Source organism: Dama dama, chromosome 15 (genome assembly GCF_033118175.1).
Source record: "Dama dama isolate Ldn47 chromosome 15, ASM3311817v1, whole genome shotgun sequence".
Lineage (NCBI taxonomy): Eukaryota > Metazoa > Chordata > Mammalia > Artiodactyla > Cervidae > Dama > Dama dama.
Genome location: NC_083695.1, coordinates 53930971 through 53955050, shown reverse-complemented (window position 1 = coordinate 53955050; position 24080 = coordinate 53930971). Strand labels below are relative to the sequence as shown.

Sequence of the window (24080 nt, the reverse complement as noted above, 5' to 3'; positions counted from 1 at the left end):
TAGAATAGGAGATTTACACATAGAAGTAAATATTAAAGCATTTATAAGCCACTTAGGCAGAGGAACAGCTATCTTAAACTTCTACTAACTTCTTTAACAAGACACAAACAACAATAAAAAATTTTTTAATAATTAAATAATTAAATGTTAGCCTAAAGTCCACTGAAACATGCATAGGCATCAGTTCAACTTATTTTTTGAAATAAAATATTTCCTATTTCTCCTTACTTACTTTGATTCTGCATTTTTTAGGTACATAATGCTAGCCAAGGCTTACAAGTGAGATGTATTTTTGATCTATCAGGGTAGCAAAGGAATGCAATTAAGAAGTAGCTTATCTGACTGATGGTTTAGCGGGTAAAGACTCTGCCTGCAATGCGGGAGACCTGGGTTTGATCCCTGGGTTGGGAAGATCTCCTGGAGGAGGGCGTGGCAACCCTCCAGTATTCTTGCCTGGAGACTTCCATAGAAGTCATATAGCCCATGGCGTCACAAAGTGTGGGACATGACTGAGCAACTTCACTTCACTTTCACTTATCTTGGGAGGAGAGGACTGAGGGAGAAGATCAGTGATGGTCCTTTCTCTACCTCTACCGGGCTGCTTTTTGAATCTTTCCTTTGTCCTCCCTTTTATCATCCTTGGGTTTGGGGCACTTAGTTGCTAAGTCTCCCCAGTGTATTAAATACTCCTCAAGGAGGCATGCTCTGGAGAAACAGTAGTTACCTGATATTTCCTAAAGGTTCAGACATTAAAAGCAATGGAGCTAACACATAAAATAATCTCAGAGTCACTGCCCTCTGCCAGCTTGCTTTCTTATATATGTCAGTAGCCTTATTACTTTCATTCAAGAGATTTTTTTTTTCCTATTCAAGAAATTGCTGGAGGAAAAACATACTTTTGGACATCCAGGCTCCAATTAATATTGTCACAGATTAGCTTTCTCATTGCTTGTTTAAACTGGGGCAGAAAATCCTAAACATTAATTGTTAGAACCAAAAAAAAAAAAAAAAAGAGAAAAAGAAAACTATGTTACTAGTCACAGTGTATATAAAATACCCGTATTCAAAACAAACCATATTGTTCAATTTGTTTAATTTTCCTCTCATGTCCCAGTAAGTAGTAGTAAGGAAGAAGCCATTCTGAAAGTATAAAGGAAATGTACTGGTTGTCGGGTTAATCTGAAGAAAGGCTTGTGTGACCCCTGAGCCTCAGGGATTTAGCTCAGGAAGTCTCTAATAGCAATGACATCCTCCTTATTTTTACCTCCCAGCTGAGCTGACCATTTCTTGCTTCTCACTCTTTCTTCTCATCAGCAGAGAAAAAGAACACAGGGCAGTTTTTTTATTTATTGTCAAGAAGTAAGAATTAATACCATATTTACAAACAGGTTTTGAAGACTATTAAATATTTTCTCATCTTTGAAATATAAGGCACTGAAAGATTAATTCTGGCAGTTATTACCCTAGTTTATTCTTCATTAGCTATCATGTTTTATCTTCTAGTTTACGACTTTTCCCCACAAATTCTGTTACATGATTTGGAATAGATTGGTGTAAACTATATTCACCTCTCCTCTATAACAGTTACAGAATTAGTAACCCCTGCAACTTTCTTAAAAATGTAAGTGGTTAATATGTTAAGTATATATACTTATGTTTGGATATATTATATAGCATTAGTATTTATATGTTACATATTAATATCAGTTAATATATATTATAATGAATATAAATATAATAAACTATTAGCATTTTTTAAAAGTATATGTTCATTTTTCCTATGAAAGTGAAAGTCGCTCAGTCGTGTCTGACTCTTTGCAACCCCATGGACTATAGAGTCCATGGAATTCTCCAGGCCAGAATGTTGGAGTGGGTAGCCTTTTCTTTCTCCAGGGGATCTTCCTGACCCAGGAATCGAAACGGGATCTCCTGTATCACAGGTGGAATCTTTAGCAGCTGAGCTACCATAGAATATATTAAATAATTAAGAAGCCATAATTTTCACATCTCACTTCTGGTCTTCACTCTTCCTGGATATGTTTTATAAGCCAGCCAGTAACTTTCTATATACATTCTCCTTTTTTCCAGCTACTTTATGGAAGGAGATTACTTGAATTCCATCTTAGATGACCGATTAGGTGGAAATGTGTCATTTCTTAGTGTGGTTGAAATTACTTTTAAGGAAATGAGTATTTTCACAATAATTTAGCCTCCCTAATTTAACAATTGGCAATAAACCTGTAGCATGATGCTTCGGGTTTATATACTCTCTAATGAAAAGAAGGAACTTATTCTTCAGTAAGAGATGCTTTGACTTTTTCATCCTGTCATTTCAGGACTTGGTTTATGGCAAGCTGATTAAACATTGTGACTAAATTTTGAGTATATTAATAAGTGTACATAACCCTTGAATTCCCTGAATCAAATGGTTGTTATGTGCTGCCATCTAGCTAAGATAAAATACCCACTCACTCCCACAGAGGGTACAAGAGCCTATTCCTTACTTGTTAATTGAAATGACCCAACTGCCAAGGCATAATTTATTATTTCAGAGAGCTCTATAGGGCAATGATTTATTTCTTTAAGCAACTTTCTGTTGATAAAACAAGCTTTCATTTTTGTTTTAAATCAAATTTACACTGTCATTTCCAATTCTAATGGTAATTTTTCACTCTGAATCAGCCTAATGCTATGCTTTTTGACTGCTTTCCAAAAGTGTATTTTAAAATTCAGATTCCCTGCATTAAATGTTTAGTGATGAAACTGTTTCTGGTAAACATTTTGTGTGCATATAATTGTATTGACTTGTCACATAACATGAAAATGGATTTGAGACAAATTTTTACTTAATTTTTAAAATCAGTTTCAAATATCTATATATATATATGTGTGTGTGTGTATGTGTGTGTGTATGTGTGTGTATGAGATACTCAATCCAGATCTGAGGAACTAGAAACCAGCTTTCTAGAGCCGTCCAAATTCCAAAATGGCTCAGAACCAAATCATCAGGAACTAAAGACCCAATGATATACGTCAGTTCCTTCATGGTGGAAAAAGGAGGGTTTCGATTGTAAAAGGATAATTTTTACCTATACACTTGTGAGAGGCATGGAGAAAGTGAAAAGAACAGAGATTAGCAGAAAACGCTTCAGAGCTGACTCAAAGTGAGCCCTTGCAGTGAGAAGCAGCAAATGTTTCAATAACAGCGATAATTAGAGTTGCAAACTCCCCACTCCCATCCCCAAAGACTGTCCTGTATCAGTCATTTTTCCTAGATTAAGACACTGGTGACACTAAAGAAGAGTTTTTTGATGCTGCCATTCCCTTCTCCAGGGGATCTTCCCGACCCAGGGATCAAACCTGGGTCTTCCACATTGAAGGCAGATTCTCTACCATCTGAGCTACCAGGGGAGTCCCTCACACACATACAATAATGGCAACTATTTACTGAGTGCCAAATGTGTGCCAGGCACTTATTTTAATACACACTGCAAATTTTTTGTACCTTCACAACAACCCAAAGAGAGAATTTCTGTTACTGGCCTCATTTTGAACATGACAACACTAAGACCCAGAGAGGCAGTTAGTTGTTTAAAATTAAATAGTAAATGGAACTCAGATTTCAGTCCAGGACTTTGCTTCAGAGTTCACATTTCTAACCTATTACCCTCTCTGATGAATCTGAGTTTGTAGTGAGATTGTTTTGTCTTTCTGCTAAATATGAGTATCATTCAGCAGAGATGCCATGAGAAATTGATCTTTCATTAAGTGTATTCTCTCTTTACAGTTTGGTTCTGTTTTATTAACAATGGAATATTAAGGGAAACAGATCTGTTGCTCAGCATTGCAACAGCAGAGGTAACTCTTCTAACAGGAAGCAAGAGTTGTAGGCTTTGGAAAAGGCCCACCCATACCGCAATTAGACAGTCCTATTACAATGAAGTAATCAATTTTCTTATCAAAATAAGGCATGTAATGTGAAAAAAAGACAAAGCCCGATTCCATGTACTGTTTTTCTTTGGATTTTTCTTTGCAATGCTCTCCATTGAGAAGGGATTGAGGTTGTATATAGCACTCTGTTTAAAGCTGTATAATAATCAGCTACACATGGATGCTTGCTAATTCAGACAAATGATATCTCAAAGAAATATGCTGCTCTTGATAGACAAACATAATTAAGGTCAAAGATGAAAGAACCTTTAAGGTTCTACTCTATCTCTTTTGCAATTCACAGGATTACATAGTGTCAGGGCTTCCCTGATGGCTCAAGCAGTAAAGAATTTGCCTGCAATGCAGGAGACTTCAGAAACATGGGTTCAATCCCTGATTAGGGATGATCCCCTGGATGAGAAAATGGCAACCCACTCCAGTATTCTTGCCTGGGAAATCCCATGGACAGAGGAGCCTGGTGGGCTACAGTCCATAAGGGCACAGAGAGTCAGACATGACTGAGCACACATGCACGTAATTCTTTTTCCATTACCCAGGATTATATAGTGCTAGTTCTGCAAAGATAGCTCCAAGTCAAAAGACAATCCTAGCGTATTCTATACCATTCATTTCCTAATGTAAATGCAGTTAGTTGACTGAGCATGCACACATTCTTAATGAAACTTTGTATTGTCCTTATAAGTTCAACTTGTTCCACCCAGGTATTGTTGTAGAAGGATACCAGGAACTTAGTTATTATAGTTAAGATTCTAAGAAGTGGATATCACTTAAGCCTCAAGTTGTATTTCAACAAAAGACATTCCCTTTGGAAAGAACTAATTATTTCAGTGACAGCTCCCGGGACATCAGTAATTGAAATGAAGACTAGAACTTTCTGGAGGAGGCTACATATTTTTAAAACATGACCTGAAAGATGGCTGCCTTAGCCTTAGAGTCACTGATTAGTTTTGCAGAATAGCAGCCATATTCTACTTTTCAGTTTGTTAGAATTTACCCCTCAATACTGAAAAAGAAGCTAATGTGAGCAAAATACAAACTGGTATCAGTGACTCTCAAGAAAGCAAATTCCAGGTCTCTACTTTGTACGTTCCCCAAAACCTGCTCTCCTGTTATATCTTAGCCACCTCAAGAGCTAATGAGCTAATGTTCACACTAATTTTCTTGAAATTATTTAATTGTATTTACTACTGTTTGAGAAAGAAGAGGAGGAGGAGGCAGTTTATCTTTCTAAGGGATTCCATGGTGGGAGGATGGGGATGGGTAAAATATAAAAGTTTTGCCCTAGGGCCAAGGCGTTAACATTGGATGATAAGGTTTTTCCTTTTTTGTTATTTCATTAAATAAACACACACAGAGACAAAGAGCTTTGTTGCTAAACACCATAATTGAGTTTAAACATTCCTTTTCAATTACCTTTTTCCTTCTATTTATCTTTTAGCTCTATCTTTTCCTTCTAGTAAGAAGGCACAGGAAATAGATAATGTCTGTCTTCCTGGCAGAAGTTTCAAACAGAAGAATACTTTGGGACTTCTCTGGTGGTCCAGTGACTTATAATCTGTGCTCCTAATGTAGAGGGCTCAAGTTCGATCCCTGGTCAGGGAACTAGATCCCACAAGCTGCAACTGCAAGTTCTAATGCCACAACTAAGTCCCAGCACAGCAAACTAACTAATGGAATAAATATATTAAAATAAGAAGAATACTTAGGTTGTGATATGCTTTTAGCAGTAGCAATGTAACTCATTTCCAAAGTGGTTCTTTGAAAACATTAACTTTTATTCACCTTCTCAGGAATTATATGTTATTATTTAGAAAGATTCAAAAAACAAGCTAAGAATAAATATGACTATACTCATACTCTCTTCTTTAAAAAACACCCCTTGGTAGACAGGGTCTAAAATAGAATTTGCCTCTCTTCTGCCTACCTCTCTGTAACTTTGCCTTTTTAGACTGTAGTAGGTTGTTGGGAGGAATCCAACATGAAATATGGTAAATGGCTGACCTCTTCTTCAGGAAGTTAGAGTTAATCATCCTACTCATAAGAGCAAACAATTCCTTAACTTAACCCTTAAATGGTTTTTAAAACCCAATGCAGTGGTAGCCACATGACATTTGGACAGTAGGTCATTGGTCTTTGGGGTCAAATTTTGACATAGGAAGAGAGTGAAATAAGAAATTAAAACTTATTAGACAAACTAATTTCTTTCATACTTTTTTTCCCCCATTTTCTGTATCTCAGCGGGTCATTTGAAGATTCTACAACCAGATTTTATACAGCATGTGTGGTAGAAGCTTTCGCCTATCTGCATTCCAAAGGAATCATTTACAGGGACCTCAAGCCTGAAAATCTCATCCTAGATCACCGAGGTTATGCCAAACTGGTCAGTATGTTTCACACATGGTTTCTGCCTGCATTTTAAATACTAGTTTTTGAAGCTTTGTGAACATTACAATCTCATTTTTCTTTTAATATATAACATTTTAAAAAACAGGTTTCAGCATTACTGTTTTCAACTGACTATTCTTTCAAGTTAAATAGGGTTATGATAAATTAAATTGGCTAGCTTTGAATGAATAAAATCCTGGCAAAAACCCTTAAATAGGTGTTAATCATGCTTAATCACATGTATCCTCAGACCCAGAAAAGCTTCATAGAAGTACTTTTTCTAGCTGGCTTCCTGACATCCAAAGGGAATAGGTATTTGTATTATGGAGAATCATTATTTTAGATTTAAGAATAATGCTAATGCGACTGCCCTGGTGGTCCAGGGGTTGGGAGGCCCAACACAGGGAACACGGGTTTGATCCCTGATCCCTGGGATCCCCCAGGAGGATCCCACATGCCATGAAGTAGGTGGGCCCACGCAGCACAATCACTGGAGCCTATGTGTCCTAGAGGACTCCCCTGGTGGCTCAGACGGCCCATGCTCTGCAACAACAGAACCCACTGCAACGAGAAGCCCGCACATCGCAACTAGAGAGTAGCCCTTGCTCACCGCAACTAGAGAAAAGCCCTCACGCAGCAAATGAAGAGCCCCTGCACTGCAACAAAGACCCAGCACAGCCAAAAAATAATAATAATGATAGTGGGGGAAAAATGGCCCTTACAGGCAATGTTATCCAGTCCATGTTAGTAATAATATTAGTAATACTAAAATTGGTCAAGAGCTCTAAAGATTTACTGGAGAAAGGAAGTTCTCTTATTTTAAAATGCATAATTTTTGTAGACTTTGCATCTTTCAGCCCCTGATTCTAGTTTTTAAGTTTCTGGAATTTTTATTCAACCTATGGTTTTCAAAGAAATTTATATGCTATTAATAAGTCATTGATGGCAATTAATTATTTGTATTCTCCACCAGTTGCTTTAGAAAAAATAGGTTTTCTACATTTGAGGCTCCTCCTTCAAAAGTTTTCTAGGACAATGCAGATTACATTTCAATTTTATCTCTGTTTCCTAAAGACAGAGTTATTGGTTCCATAACTTTGTTGTTCAGCTCCTTCAACAATAAAAATAGCTTCTCAATTAATATTAAATGAATTGTCAACTTCATTAAATCCAGCAGATATCTGGAAAATATGCCCGAGTAAAAGAGAAATTATTTGTTTATGCCCCAATCTCAACTGGCATGAAAGAAAGAAAAATGGAAAGTATTTCTGCAAAGAAAGGTTTGCCTTTATTTTCGATGATGTGAATTTTATCCTATGTTAAGATTTCCACTTTTCCTGTTGAAACTGAACTGATCAGGAAGGCTTTGTTTGTTTGAAATATAGAGATGACTCCTTTTAGAAGACAGGACTACAATAGTTTGCGTCCGTTTTTATCTTATGATTATCATCAGTATACTTCAACAAAGTAACTTTTCCACTTTTAAGCTTAATCAAAAGTGGCTTGAAATATCTTGTTTCTCTCTTTGTAAGGTTGATTTTGGCTTTGCAAAGAAAATAGGATTTGGAAAGAAAACATGGACTTTTTGTGGGACTCCAGAATATGTAGCCCCAGAGATCATCCTGAACAAAGGCCATGACATTTCAGCCGACTATTGGTCACTGGGAATCCTCATGTACGAGCTTCTGACTGGCAGGTATGGACATTGATAGAGAACTGCCTTATAAAGATAGACCAGCAAACAGCTACTCCCTCCTGCCTTTGTCTCTCTGATCAGACTATCTTAAAGCACTTTCACAGGTCTTGCTACCACACTTTTTAATTAGTTACGCAGATAACCACAGAGAAGGCAATGGCACCCGACTCCAGTACTCTTGCCTGGAAAATCCCATGAACGGAGGAGCCTGGTAGGCTGCAGTCCATGGGTTCGCTAAGAGTCGGATATGACTGAGTGACTTCACTTTCACTTTTCACTTTCATGCATTGGAGAAGGAAATGGCAACCCACTTCGGTGACCTTGCCTGGAGAATCCCTGGGATGGGGGAGCCTGGTGGGCTGCCGTCTATGGGGTCGCACAGAGTTGGACACGACTGAAGCGACTTAGCAGCAGCAGCAGCAGATAACCAAGGATTCTTAAAGCAAAAACTAAAATGGGTCAGATGAGTGCAACAAACTCAACATCAACTCTTGGTCTCATTATTTATATATATGTGAATGTGGAAAGATCTAGTGTCTTTCTGTGAGATCTGAGCCTAGTCATTTAGTCAGCAAGAAAGATGATAGTCATAAAAATATAGTCTGTTTTTCACAGAAGTTAAGAGAACCTGTTAGCAATTGTTATATCTAATTGAAATGTGAATGCAGATCTGTTGTGTAATAATACTGTAGTTACCAACAACTAAAAAAGGTACTACAGATACGACCAGATATAAAACAGATCATAAACTCAAGGAAAAGAAAAACAAATAACACCACGAAGCCTTGGGCTCACTCAGCACAATGATTAACAGGGTCATGGTCATTATGAAGTAAAGAGTTCAGAAGAAGGTTAAATTTGTCCAGGGAGGCTTTTGAAGCACATAGGACTAGCTGGATCTTACAGGAAGAATAATAAAAAGTACAGCACATTCCAGGCAGAGGTATGGCTTAAACAGAGAGGGCGTACTGTGCAAAGACATACATGAAAAGGGCTGATGGTAAGAAATGATGGAAGATCAGTAAGAGTCACGTTTCAACAATAACGAGTGCTATACCTGAGTGTTTGGACTCCATCCAGAGAGGCAATCATTGAAGAGTTTCTGATAAAGGAGTGACATGTGTTACAGTATTTAAGAAAAACAATCTAGTGGTAATGTGTAGAGCAAATTGGAAGGATGGGGAAGCTAGTTTGAAGATCATTCCAATAATTCAGATCTAAGAAGAAGCATGTGGTGTAACGAATTACTTATGAAAAACTAGTAGCTATAGTGAAAATGAGAAAGATGGCACTTTTGGTCTCACGGTTATGAAGATACAATGAATCTATGAAGTACTTAGAAAGTCTAGAACATAAGAAGCACTTCATTAATGCTAACAGCTACTCCTAGTACTACCATTGCCAGGAATAGTTATGTGGTGGTTTTTTATTTCACCTGGGGACAGTGTATATCACTACTCTTGAAACACTTATGTTGACTTCAAATTAATAGACTTTATTGATATTTTCTGTTAATTTTAGATGAAAGATACATAGGCAAAGGTAGCTAAATAATATACAGGAGAAATAATTCAAAGAAACATAGGAAGAGTTCAGACAAACTGATCTAGAATTTCTCTGTGGCTGTTAAGCATGATCTCTTTAAAAAAAAAAAAAAATCTTCAAAGATACCTGAATGTTCATAGATGACAAAAGTTGTAAACCTGCAGAGTTCAGGGACAGTACAAAGCTGAAAATCAGATTACAAGCGACATAAAATCATATATAAGCAACAGAAAATAGAATAATAGCAATTAAAACCCAACCAGGGAGAGAGTAAACAGACTTAGGGAAAATAATGGAAAAGAAGAAAAAAAAAAAGGATATATAAATTGTTACAGAAAGAAGATACAGAAGTCAAAGGAAACAGGAAAAACAACTATGTATATGAAGGTGTTCAGTCACTAGGTCATGTCCCCAACTCTTTCTGACCTCATGAACTGCCCGGTTCCTCTGTCCGCTATGTATATGAAGGGATGAATACAAATGTGATAGAAAACATACTCAATTAGGTAACAGAAAACCCATGACACAGACTTGACTCAGGGGATCCTTTTGTTCGGCAGTGACCATGGGGAAAAAGATTCAGAGTAATACACCACCATGTGTCCTAGCGTAATTTGCTAGCTTCAGTGATAGAAATAACAACATAATCATATGGGTCTCTAAGCTACAAAAGCATTTTATATATGGGATGGGACTGAATTAAAGTTGGCCTCAACCTTCTCAGTAGTACCTTCAATGTCAAAAGATGGAATATCAAGAACGATGTAGTTCTGAGAGAGACAGAGTATAACAACTAATTGTACAAGATTAAGTTATTCTTAAAATATAAAGACAATAAATAATGGTGGGTATCCCAGGCCTTTCTTGGCAACACTACTGTATGACCAAGTCAACTAAGAGATGAATCAAAATAACTGGTTATTAAGCAGATGGAAACATTAAAATCTTTGACAATCTTAAAAGTTTCAGGTGGGAGAGAGAAGGTAAGAAAAACTACAGGCATACTTATTTGTCATCATTCACAATTAGGAATCTTAAGTATTTTTTACGATTGAATTATGTCATTATAAAAGAAAAAACTCCAAAGTCAGTTTTTAAAACATTTTTTCTTTTGTATTTTAATTGTATTGGAGTATAGTTGATTTACAATGTTGTGTTAGTTTCAGGTATAAAGCAAAGTGGTTTAATTACACACAAACCTGCTCTTTTTCAGATTATTTCTAATATAGGTTATCACAGAATATTGAGTAGAGTTCCCCATGCTATACTGTAGGTCCTTGATGGTTATCTAGCTTATATACAGCAGTGTGTTTGTTCATCCCAAGCTTCTGATTTACTCCTCCTTGCTATGTTTCCCCTTTGGTAACCATAAGTTTATTTTCAGTATCTGTAAGTCAGCTTCTATTTTATAAATAAGCTCATTTGTTTCTTTTTAAAAAAAAATTAGAATCCATATATGAGTGATATACAATATTTGTCTTCCTCTGACTTACTTCACTCAATATGACAGTCTCTAGGTACATCAATGTTGCTACAAATGCCATTATTTTGTTCTTTTTTATCATTGAGGAATATTCCATTTTATAGAATGTATGTACCACATCTTCTTTACCCTTCTGCTGACAGACATTTAGGTTATTTACATGTCTTAGCTATTGTAAATAATGCTGCTATGAACATTGGGGTGCACGTATCTTTTCCAGTTAAGAGTTTTCTCTGGATATATATGCCCAGGAGAGTGATTGCTGGGTCATATGGCAACTCTATTTTTAGCTTTTTAAGAAACGTCTATAATATTTTCCTTAGTGGCTACACCAATTTACATTCCCACCAACAGTGTAGGAGGGCTGGTTCCCTTTGCTCCATACTGTCTCCAGCATGTTTTTTCTAGATTTTTTTGATGATGGCCATTCTGACCAGTGTGAGGTAATACCTCAATGTAGTTTAGAATTTATTTTTCTAAGGTCTGTGTAGGTCTTAACCCAATCAAATGTGGGAATGTTTGTTTTTGTGATACAGAGCTGCATGTTTTCCTCCTAGAGTTTTATTGTATCCAACATTACAGTTAGATCTTTGAGTTTTGTGTATGGTGTTAGAGAGTATTCTAGCTTTACACATAGCTGTCTAGTCTCCACAGTACCATATTTTTTAGAGACTGTCTTTATTCTTGCCTTGTCTATTGTAGATTGACCATAGGTGTGTGAGTTTATTTCTGAGCAAAAAACGTTTTCTTAATTTAAGAGACGTTTAGGAATTAATATTGTTGGTGAACAAATACATATTGAAATTGAGCATTTCTTTCAGTTTTATCCTCATGTTAACTTCAAGAAAAATTAAATTGAATAGTTTTTTTTTAATTTTGAAAAGAATGGATATATAATAATCTTGTAGGTCTCTCCATCTACATAGAGAAATGTATGAAATTATATCTGTAAGTATCTATTATTATTTAAGGTCATTGGGTGATTTTTACTTTTAAGTAATTTTATATGTTTCACGCACTGCATGAATAGCTTGGACAAAACATACATGACTGGCAGAAACAACAAAAGTCACCTTTAATAAATGATTTTTGTTGTCTTTCTAATGAAAGTTGCTCAGTCATGTCCAGTTCTTTTTGACCCCCATGGACTGTATAGTCCAGTCTATGGACTTCTCTAAGCCAGAATACCAGAGTGGGTAACCTTTCCCTTCCCCAGGGGATCTTCCCAACTCAGGGACTGAACTCAGGTCTCCTGTATTGCAGGTGGATTCTTTACCAGCTGAGCCACAAGGGAAGCCCTGTTTTTCTAAGATGAATACAAAAGCAAAAATATAAGTTAGAAAAAACATGAAATTGTTAACAATAAATCCAAGATGTGGTGGTCCTTCATTTTTTAGTGAAAATAAAATCTGGCAAGTTACCTTGAGAGCAAAGAGAATATCCAACCATAACATTATATAAAGAGAACATCCTTAAATTCTAGGAGAATACTAAATAGAACTGAATGTTAATACATTATAAAAAGTGGTTTAAACTGACAGGTAACAGTTAATGACAAAGTAAACAGAAAATACTTATTACACAAAAATAAGCCCAAAATGGATTAAAGACTTAAGTGTGAGACTGGACACTATAAAGCTCCTAGAGGAAAACATTAAGTCCAAAACACTCTTTGACATAAATTGAAACAATATCTTTTTTGATCCATCTCACAGAATAATGGGAATAAAGCTAGAGATAAACACATGGGACCTACTTAAACTGGAAAGCTAAGGAAATAAAATGAAAAGACAACCCACAGATTGGGAGAAGTTATTTGCAAATGATGTGCCCAACAAGGGATTTAGTCTTCAAAATTTACAAACAGCTCATGAAGTTTAACATCATCAAAACAACCCAATCAAAAAATGGGCAGAAGACCTAAATAGACATTTCTTAAAAGACGACATATAGATGGCCAAAAATCACATAAAAAGATGTTCACTATCACTATTAGAGAAATGCAAATCCAAACTATAATGAAGTATCACCACACACCAGTCAAAATGGATATCATCAAAAAATCCACAAATAAATGCTGGAGAGAATGTAGAAAGAAAGGAATTCTCCTACACTACTGGTAGAAATGTAAATTGGCACAGTCGCTATGAAGAACAGTATGGATGTTCCTTAAAAAACTAAAAATAGAGCTACCATAGGACCCTGCAGTCTCACTCCTGGACCTATATCCAGATAAAACCATGGTCAGAAAGGATACTTGCACCCCAGTGTTCACTGCAGCACTGCTTACAATAGCCAGGACACGGAAGCAACCTAAATGTCCATCAGCAGATGAATGGATAAAGCAGCAGCTGCAGTGAATATATACAATGGAATATTACTCAGCCATAAAAAGAATGAAGTAATGCCATTTGCAGCCACATGGATGGACTTAGAGACTTTCATACTGAGCGAAATTAGAGAAGGAGAAATATCATGACATCCCTTGTATGTGGAAGAAAGAAAGAAAATATACAAATGAACTTATTTACAAAACAGAAACAGACTCACAGATTTACAGAACAAACTTATGGTGGCCGGGGGAAAGCCCTGGGGGAAAGGGATAGTTAGGCAGTTTTTAACTAATATGTACACACTACTACATTTAAAATGGATGACCAACAAGGTCCTACTGTATAGCACAGGGAATTCTGCCCAATGTCATGTGGCAGTCTGGATGCGAGGGGATTTGTGGGGGAGAATGGATACATGTGGCTGAATCCCAATGCTGTCCACCTGAAGCTGTCACAGCCTTGTCAATCTGCTATACTCCAATTATAAAATATTTTTTTAAAAGTACTTGCTACAGAAAATAGGGACACAAAACTTAAGGCAGATACTATCCATCCCTTTTTAAGTAATTCACTATTTTCAGCTTTCTCAGTAGAAGGAAATAATTTGAACTGCTATTAATAAATATGACAGACAGAAAATAATCCATAAAATGTCTTCCCCCAAGAAATATGAATAAACACTGTATTAGAATAATTTCCAAGGAAATCAGCTATCAAGTCACATCATAATTATTTCTGAACTTGGGAAATGTGGTGGAAGGAGTTGACTTTAGTCACGTCTGTATTCCCTGAGCCAAGCACAAAGCCACAGTCCAAGGATGGAGAGGTAAATACACCAAAAGATTTGGTTAAGAGGGATTGGCTACTACAAAGAGGAGGTCTTAGGTTACCTCTGAAGGCTGATAAAGAAGGAGAAAAGGATAGGAGGAGCACTATCAGGTAGGAGTATTAGTTCAACAAATATTTCCTGACAACTTACTCTGTGCTCTGCATTCCCCCAGACTCTGGGAGTACCAGCATGGAACTGGAAGGGAAGATGGGTATAAAACAAATACCAAAATGAAGTAGTTACAAAGCACAATAAGTGGCAAAAAACACAGTTCTATAAGACAGTATGATAGGTGAATCTAACTTTAAGTTCTGGTACTAGATCATTACATGATGTTAGTTGGTAATGGTTATATGATTGGCTGTATTAGATTGGTCACAGTAGGCCTTTTTGAGTAAGCATCATAACACTTAAGCTAAGACTTCATAAGTGAGGTATTAACCAGGAGGCCTGGGAAGAAACTTTCAGGCAAAATGAACAGTGCCCTGAGGTGGGAGAGTGTTTGGTCCTTCAGAGGAGCAGAAAGAAGACTGGTATGCCTGGATCCCAGTGAGTGAGGGTAGAAATGACATAAGATGGGGTCATATCAGTGATGTTCCTGTAGCCCATTCTAATGATGTTGGACTTCAAGTGTAATCAGTGAGCTTGCAAATGTGAGAAAGGGCCAAAAATTAATTAGAAGAGGCTTTCTGAATGACTAAGGACAGCAAGAGGGGTTAGTCATCGGCACTAAAAAAGAAATGAGGGGAACAGTGGACAAACCTGACCCATTTAAGGGTTTTGCTAAATGATTTGCTTGGCAAGGTTTCTACACCATTTTACTATTAATCAAGTTTCATTCCACTACCCCTATTAATATATGTCTCCAAATAAGAACTGATGTCATTTGTGGAGTTGTTGTTATAACACTGTAACTTTTCTTGTTTAGAAAACTAAATACTATCTCTCTTTTCATATCTGTCATTCTTGCAGCCCACCTTTCTCAGGCCCAGATCCTATGAAAACCTATAACATCATATTGAGGGGGATTGACATGATAGAATTTCCAAAGAAGATTGCCAAAAATGCTGCTAATTTAATTAAAAAACTATGCAGGTGAGCATTTCAACCACATTGTTTTTCCCATTATGGGCCTTTAAAAAAATAGATTTTTTTTTTAACAATTATTATTTTATTTTTAGGGATAATCCATCAGAAAGATTAGGGAATTTGAAAAACGGAGTGAAAGACATTCAAAAGCACAAGTAAGTGTTCTTATAACTTAAGGTTTAAGAGTTCAGAGAATATTTCCTGAGGCTGATGTTTTTAAGTTCATGGTTATATAACTGATATGACTAGTTTATAGGAGCATCCAATGAGACAGGCAAACTAGTTAGCCTTGTTATTTAAGATCTTTCTAGTTTTGTCTCAAGGACTTTATTTAGACACATCTGACCCTGTGACATTCTAAACAACAGATTCACTGAATTTAGTTTTTCCCAACTCCTACTAATTAGGACCTTTCCTCTCCAGCATGAAAAACAAATATATATTTTTAATTCTGAAATTCTATTCTCTACCAGAATATTAAAAACAAAAGTATGCCACCATATATCATGCCTCATTTCTTTAACTAAAACTAAAACATATTTTTCCAACCATTTCCTAATCGGATGCTATGACAGTGGAAAAAAGTACAGAGTACAGTCATTTTTTAAAACAATAGCAGCATCTTAAATATTAAACCTTACCCATGTTGATTGATTGCTCTAAAGCTAAACCAAGATCATGTTGGTCTTTCCCTATTGGTTTCTGTAACATGCACAGGAAATGCACATCCCTACCAAAGGAAGGCGTTTACCAGAATACCTATGAATGTCTAAAAAGCCCGCAGGAATTTCATGTAATCATTTGCTAATGATGAAACCTTTCAAAGACAACAACAACAACAAAAACCTTTGTGATATTTGGTCCCCATTTGCACAGAAAAGCCATACTTAAAGTACCTTCATTATACCAAAAAAAAGAAAGAAAGAAAATGAGATATGGATACATAGAGACCAAGACAGTGATGTGAAAAGGTTAATTAACTGAGGCTGCCCAGTGACAAAATTGGAAGGATAATTTTCCATCCTGACATTTCATTCCCTGATTCTACCTTCTTAAAATAACAACCTGTAGGGTACAGGGCCAAGCATATTATGGCATTTATTAAGTTATAATGATCATCTTGGAACAAGGTCATGACTGAAATAACTAGAATAAAAAGCAATTGCTAATTGGCCTTTAAAATTTTGACAATTAGATTTAAAAAAATGCATTCCACTTAATAAGCTAACATTTAAAATCTGCAATTAAATAGAAAACATTCTCATAATGAAAATGTTTGCTTACCTGTTTTCCATCAGTCATGGACATCATATAAGTTGTTTTGAGAAGGCTTTAGCTGAGGTAAAATGCCTTTAACTATCTACTTTTTCCTTTTTTAGATGGTTTGAGGGCTTTAATTGGGAAGGCTTAAGAAAAGGCACCTTGACACCTCCTATAATACCAAGTGTAAGTAAACTTTCCAGCTTGTAATTGTGTGATACACATGAAGGTATTTGTGAGTCATCAAAGATCTGCTATTTCAAAATTTTTATCCTATGATCAGCTTAAAATATAGGAGAAATACCAGATTAACATAATGACATCTTCTAAAAACCAAACTTATAATGTGTTAAATATACAAGTGTTGACAGAAGAGTATAATGAATCTCTTTTTCCACATACTATAAAAACTTTATACATCTTTGCCCAAGAATATATTCACAACCTTATTTAGTCATATTCATAAATTATTTTAAATTTCTGCACATTCATGTTCTCTCTATACAAGATGCAATAAGTTCTGTAGTGTGTACTTGAGTATACTTAGATGAGTTAGGATAATCTGTTATTCTTACCTTCCGTTTATGACTCCACCAGGCGTTGTCTCCAAGAGTCCAATCCAAATGGGCCACATCACAACGTTCCCTGCTGTGGTTTTTTGTTGGGTTTAGACAACAGTTCAACTACCAGTTTCAACAGCTTTCACTTCCTGGCCAATATCATTTCATTTATGCTCCACATACTTCCTCCTCCCCTGCCCCCATAGTTCTTTGAAGTATTCCTAAGCACAGTTCTTTTCTTTTATTGTTTGATCAGGCTCTAAAAGAAAGACATTCTCTTCTAATATATCAGGTGTTTTGTTAAACTACTAGCCCACGGAGTGAACTAAATGTTTACACTGTGTTAACCTGAAATAGGTATCAGTTGACTGCATTTATATTTTTATTCAATACAGCATCTATCTAATAAAATGTGTTCAGTCTTAACTAATGAGGAGAGGGCTGCTTTGCACTCCTGATCTTTTCATTTATATACATCCTTTTTCTTGGACTAATTTAAGATCACTTCTTAATACAGAAACAATTGCTGTACTTATTATTTTAATTTATATGCTTATATTTATATTTATTCACAAACAAAGCAAAGTACAGATGTTAACTGCATTCATGAAGTTTTCTTTTTAGAACAAAGGCAGATAAGAAACTTTAAGAGGCAAATAAAAGCCTAAAGTATCCTAACTTATACTCACCAGGGGTCTCCTTTTATGCAACAGTAGTATTAAATGGAGGAATATATATATGTATATAAATATATAAAATAGAATATGAAGTTCTAAATATTATAGAGTATGAGAGAAATTAAAGTCTGCTTCTTCACCACTTTTATTTATGCTCTGCATATTGAACTGCCAGTAAACGTGTAAGAGTTTACAGAGATGTTTTGTAATTATTTCTTTTGATCACACCACTTATTCTTTCCTAGAGTGTAAACTCTAGAAGGGCAAAAACTATACCTATTTTTATTCACCACTGTAATCCTCAATACAAAGGACAAACCCTGCTCATGGTAGACATGCCAAAAAGAACCACTGAATAAGGAGTGAATAAAGAATGCTTTAAAAAATCTAGCTTGCAATTCCACTAATGCTCTTGTTTACAGGTTGCATCACCCACAGACACAAGCAATTTTGACAGTTTCCCTGAGGACAATGACGAACCGCCACCTGACGACAACTCGGGATGGGACATAGACTTCTAATGTATTTCTCTTACCTGCTTCTGCCTTGCTGAAGACAGCTTTTTCTAAGACACAGCTGCCAGCAAACCTGAAGGAAAGAGAGAAGATGAGTGCTCGGGGTCACCATGATGCCTTTGATCGATGCTGCTCCAGTAACTAACTACAGTGGCATTAGGACTTATTGCTTAGATGACAATAGTGCTCTTTACATGTTTTCTGTTTGAACCTAAATATAGCAGTTGACATGGTGGTCCTGAAGCAAAGCCTTTCACCAGTAAAGAGATGTTCTCCATTGTTGCAATGATCTTGCTTTGCTCTGATTATAATTTGAAAGACTGTAAGAAACACTTCAATCTAGTAAAAGAGTCAGTACCTTGCTAGAATTATCAAGAAGATCAAAAAATAATATATTGGGTACGATAGATTACTATGGTACAAAAACTGGACTCTTCCCTTTCTTCAAGTGAGGGTTGTCGGTTCTGTTACTGCAAGCCAGTGTATATACCGTACACAAGAGGACCACGCATCTGTTGGTCACAGAGGTCATGTCAAAACAGTGCTAGAAGTTTCATGATTTTATTTCCCAGTAGTGCTGATGACAAGACTGAATGTTACCTTTCCTTTCTGACAGATTTTAAAAATTGGTATGATAAAAGCACAACTGCTATGGATTCTGCTGAGAAATTTCATAGCAGGTATATATGCGTTTTCACAGAGGACTGAAGAAAAATCAACATGCATGATATATCTATTCATTTCTTTTTGATAAATTGGTATGACAGAGTGGGAGAAAAAAGCAATTCACAAACCATTTCATATTTTTTAAAACAGTGTGCTTAAAGATGGTCCTGGAAATAAATGACTAGCAGCCAATTGGTTTTTATTTGTTACCTAACACACCCTCAAACTGAGGCTTAAAATATTCCCTTTTATAAAAATAAACCCTTACGATAGGGTGGGGTGGAGAGGGATTAAGATCCATCCAAAAAAATAAAAAACTATATAGGTGCTATGTATATCTTTCATCTGTAAATGTCAGTGTCTGAACAGACAACACAAATTCTAATCATTATATGTGTAGCCAGAGAATCAAGCATTTTCACTCAAGTTATCAAACCAAACTCCTGTCAGATTTCACTTATACAACATAGTCTAGGGTTGAGGGAGAAAGGTGACTAAAAATGTATTTGAACTAGCTTCCTGTCTTAGGCCTGAACCAAAAAAGAAAAGAAAGCACAAAACCATTGATTCACCAGATGAGAAACCTTAACTTTATGAGGTCAGGAACAAGAGAAGAACCTGGCCAGGTGTGAGATTACCTTTTTGTCCATGGCAATGTGCGTCTATTAACATGTGAAAGGAGGAAGGAAGGAGAGAGAGAGAAACAGGAACCTGTTATCTTAAAAGTAAATTAGAGCTAAATAGAACAGAAATATTACAAATCTGAAATATCATACTAGCTAGGAAAAGATTAGGTTTGAAAATAACAAATTGATTTCATAGAGAAAAGAATCGGCAAAGAGTCCTTTGTTGGCAGGCCAGTTGACAACTATTAGCTGTCCTAAGTAGCAGAGCCAACTAGCATTATACCTCCTTAGACAAATGTGTAATTTTACAAGCTGTTATCCTGATTTGAAACTATGTGAATATGGCATATTAAATAGAGGTTTGCTTTTTTGTTTTAAAAACTCAATCAAATGTAGACATTTCTATAAAACATATGTCCAACTAGATCATTATATAGTATTCAAGAAGGCATATATTATGATTTTTGTTTGAAATTTTTCACATCACGACTTTAGAATATGATATATTATCAAAACAACAATCTAAGAAACATTTGGAAAACAAAAGCACTAAGGGCATATTATAAGTAATTACAATAAATTTTAAATTTTGATCTTAAGATATTATTATTCTCGTATGATTGGATTTTTCCCTCTCTTAATAATTTCTCAAAATTGTTCCTCAAGATACCTTCTTCTACAGGTTTTACAAAACATTATTAAACATATCAATCTAAAATCCAGCTATTAATGCTACTTCAGAAGTTTAATATTGCTTTTAATTTGAGCTTTTAAAAATATATAATTACAACATTACAGTCAATGTTCAGTGATTTTTTTTTTTTTTAAAGACGGTGGTTTAGGCATGCTAAAGGTTTGCTAGAAAATGAAATTTATCCAGTCATTTTAGATAAGAGAATCTTCTCCTGCAACTTTTAAAATATCCCAATAGCCCCAGAAATTAGCACTTACTCTGGGTTTGGAACTATGGTTCAAGTCTAAGACAACCAATATGTTCAAGTTTTGTGGGGAAGGAAGACGTGGCATTCAGCATAATGTAACTGTGGGTCATTTCTGCCACTTGTTACCGCATCTTTGTTCATTTCACTTGTGGCACTGCATTAGGCTGTCTAAAGCAATCACCAAAAAAATACAGGTGAACTACATCTTACAAGAGTTACTAAGAGAAAACATTCATCTAATGTTCAACAATGAATTTTAAGGATTTAAATCTTGTCTTAATGAGGACACTAGGGCTAAAATTCATGGTTGGCTTCACAAAGCACATCTCACTTTATTTCTGGATTTTTCATGCCCCTTCTTATTTCTTACAAGAACATCCAAATAAGTTAGAATAGTGCCAACTTGTTTGATCTATTAACTGACTTTCTTGTTAATATTTCAAGTATGGGATATAAGGGCTTTGTGTGTGTCCTGACTCACAGGAAAACTGAAAACTGCCAAGGAAAGGAACATCATTATACTTGAGATAGATTGACTACATTAGGAAAAATGATTTTTGGAAATTTGCTATGAATGATTTTTATGTTTCTACCTTCTTTAGGAATCAGATCCACATGCCATTTAAAACAAATTAATTTTTATTATATTCTTTACAAATCATAATTTTTACCTAAAATTATGGGATATGCATGTGAAGCACACATGCATACTATATAAATTCAACTACTGAATTTTTCCTGTTTTATTTCTAAAAGACTGAACTGATGGTGAACTTAAAGAAGTCAGCTACCATGAAAATAAGGCTATTAGAACCGATTTCATACAGTAGAGGTGATTTGTGCATTCTCCATAACGATGTTTTCTTTCACAATAGGACCACAGACAAATATTTATGTAAATAGATATTTTTGTGTGATATTTTGTGGTACATATAACTTTTTTTAGTGTTTCACAGCATTATTATTTCATTTAATTTGTATGGAATAAAGTTTTTAGGTCCAAGTAGACTTGAATTAATGTCCTGATTGTCAGTATTATTGAAAATTCTGTCAACTGTACTGTTATTCATCCGTCCCATAGTTTAGAACATGACCTGGCTATCTGGCATTGTTGCAAGTGCCTTAAATTCATGGCATCCTATTAAAAAAAGAAATTTGGTGTTATGCTGCATGACAAAGACAAACACACCTCAAAACGTCGTCCTTTCTTAGCTTGCTGCGTTTTACAGTTCTTTCTGCTGACAATTTATAAGCCTTTATTATATAATATTGATGAATTACAGAAATGATGAAGTCGTTCTCTTATTTCTGTTCAATGTACCAGAGCTGTGTATCTGTTAATGAGATACAGCGTCATTTCTGTGAAATGTATAAATGTATGTGCAGGTCAAATTAATATATGACATTCTATCAGTCTGTATACAGGTATTCCTGTTTTGCTAAGTTGTGCGGATTCAGTTTAAAAAAAAAATTAGTGCAGTCAAGTTATGAAATCTCCTTTTTTAGACTCTGTGAAAAACCATCCAACTCAAAAGAAAAATTGGAAAAAATGACTGCTAACCAAGCCTCATCATGAAACCAATGATGAACAAAGTGCACCACTCAACAAAACAGGATGCTTCCTCTGAGTTCTTGTATATGCAAATCACTTATAAGGCAAGTTTTCAACAGACCTAGAAAGCTAAACGTTGAAAGTGTGTTGTTAGCCCTCCTCTTTATCTGCCCTTGCATCAACAGACAGCTCTGGGACAGGACAGTGACTCAGAGGTTTGGACTTTCCGAGTAAAGGGACATTTCTTGAAGCATCATCTATCAAATTTATTTCAATGTATGATGTTTTTACAACTGGTCAGTTCTTTTGTATTCTTATAGCTATGGTTATTTGATTGTCCCCTTACAATTTGTTCTACATGAAAGAGTCCTTTGTTAGTCAGAATGCAGCAACCGTCATCCAGTGGTCACTGACCACTTGCACTCTTTTGATGTAGATTAAAAACTTTTTCATAAACTTAACCTGCTTTGATTTGCTCTGTATTTTTCCTGCAGCTGTAATTGCCGAGTGCCTGTTGTATACTTTATAGAGTTGAAATAAAAAAATAATTACTTTTGAACTTAGTCGATGTTTCATTTCAGACAAGAGTCCAAGGGCAGAATTGGTGTATTAAAACTGAAATACCATGTAGTACTTTTGTAGAATGTCCCTATAACATTGTAGAAAATACTTATAAATCAAATGTCCTACAAAAAGTGATATATTATTTATTGTTTAGTTGCTAAGTTGTGTCCAACTCTTTTGCAACTCCATGGACTGTAGCCTGCCAGGCGCCCCTGTCCATGGGATTTTCCAGGCAAGAACACTGGAGTGAGTTGCCATTTCCTTCTCCAGGGGATCTTCGGAACCCAGGGATCGAACCCGCATCTCGTGCATTGCAGGCAGATTCTTTACCACTGAGACACCAGGGAAGCCTGGTCTAGTACAAAAGTAATCCAACAGATTGGCTTAAAGAATTCAATAAGGTTAACATTAGGCCATCCAGTGTCACACTTAGCACTTTTCTGTACACAACTACCACACCACCACTATCACCAATACTACCATACACTCTTTTTGGGGCTACCCCCACTCAAATTCTTCAACTAGACTGAGTGCATGCATGCTAAGTCGCTTCAGGAGTGTCCAACTCTTTGTGACCCTATGGACTGTAGCCTGCCAGGCTCTTCTGTCCATGGAATTCTCCAGGCAAGAATACTGGAGTGGGTTGGCCTGCCCTCATCCAGGGTGTCTTCCCGACCCAGGGACCTAACCTGCTACTCTTATGTATCCTGCATTGCCAGGCAAGTTCTTTAACACTAGCACCACCTGGGAAGCTTGAACTAGGCACACAATCAAAGAAGCAAGAATATAAGACATGCTAGGAGGGAATTATTTAATATGAAAAGTAACCTCATGGATCTTTGTCCCTGATCCCTCTGTTAAACTTTACATGCATAAAGAATACAGATTTAAAGAAAAATATGATCAAAAAGTCAACTCTTCAAAGCTCTGGTGAACATTCTTGCTACATTACTGAATGATACACAAATTAAAACTGGTTGGAACATAAAGTTTCATTTAATCTAACTGCCTTTGGCTTGTTGACATCATTATTATCAGTGACGGTGAATTGAAACCGCTTCGTAATGAAAACTAGAAATTAGCTCTCTTAGACAGGCCCTCCCCAGAAAAAAACTTAAAAAATACTGTGTCACTATAGCACATTCAATAATTTCATTTTTTCCTACAAACAGAACTGAACTGTCAGTTTTTAGTATTCACCATTTTTAAGTTCTATTATTTTCATATACTTTTCTAAGAATGATCTTCTTTGATCCCAGAAAATTATTTTCTTTGTACTAATCACACAGTTTTTGCAGAGGCACACAGATCAATCCTCATTATCATTAATGGAATTGGAAGAAGAGGATGTTGCATCCATGCCAGTCACATCCTGTACGTTAACTGCAATTGAAACAAACAACTGAAC

General features: G+C 35.8%; 1 protein-coding gene across 2 annotated transcripts in view; it reads left to right on the top strand.

The window, feature by feature from the left end:
• PRKG1 (protein kinase cGMP-dependent 1) overlaps positions 1-22667 on the top strand; it is a 1349869-nt gene extending 1327202 nt beyond the window's left edge. For both annotated transcript variants that reach the window (XM_061162077.1, XM_061162076.1), the window contains exons 13-18: positions 6190-6331; positions 7869-8032; positions 15195-15317; positions 15404-15466; positions 16691-16757; positions 18231-22667. In XM_061162077.1, coding sequence (XP_061018060.1) covers positions 6190-6331; positions 7869-8032; positions 15195-15317; positions 15404-15466; positions 16691-16757; positions 18231-18329 — 658 coding nt within the window. In that variant the 3' untranslated portion in view covers positions 18330-22667. The remainder of the gene's footprint in view (positions 1-6189; positions 6332-7868; positions 8033-15194; positions 15318-15403; positions 15467-16690; positions 16758-18230) is intronic.
• Positions 22668-24080: the final 1413 nt, after the last annotated feature.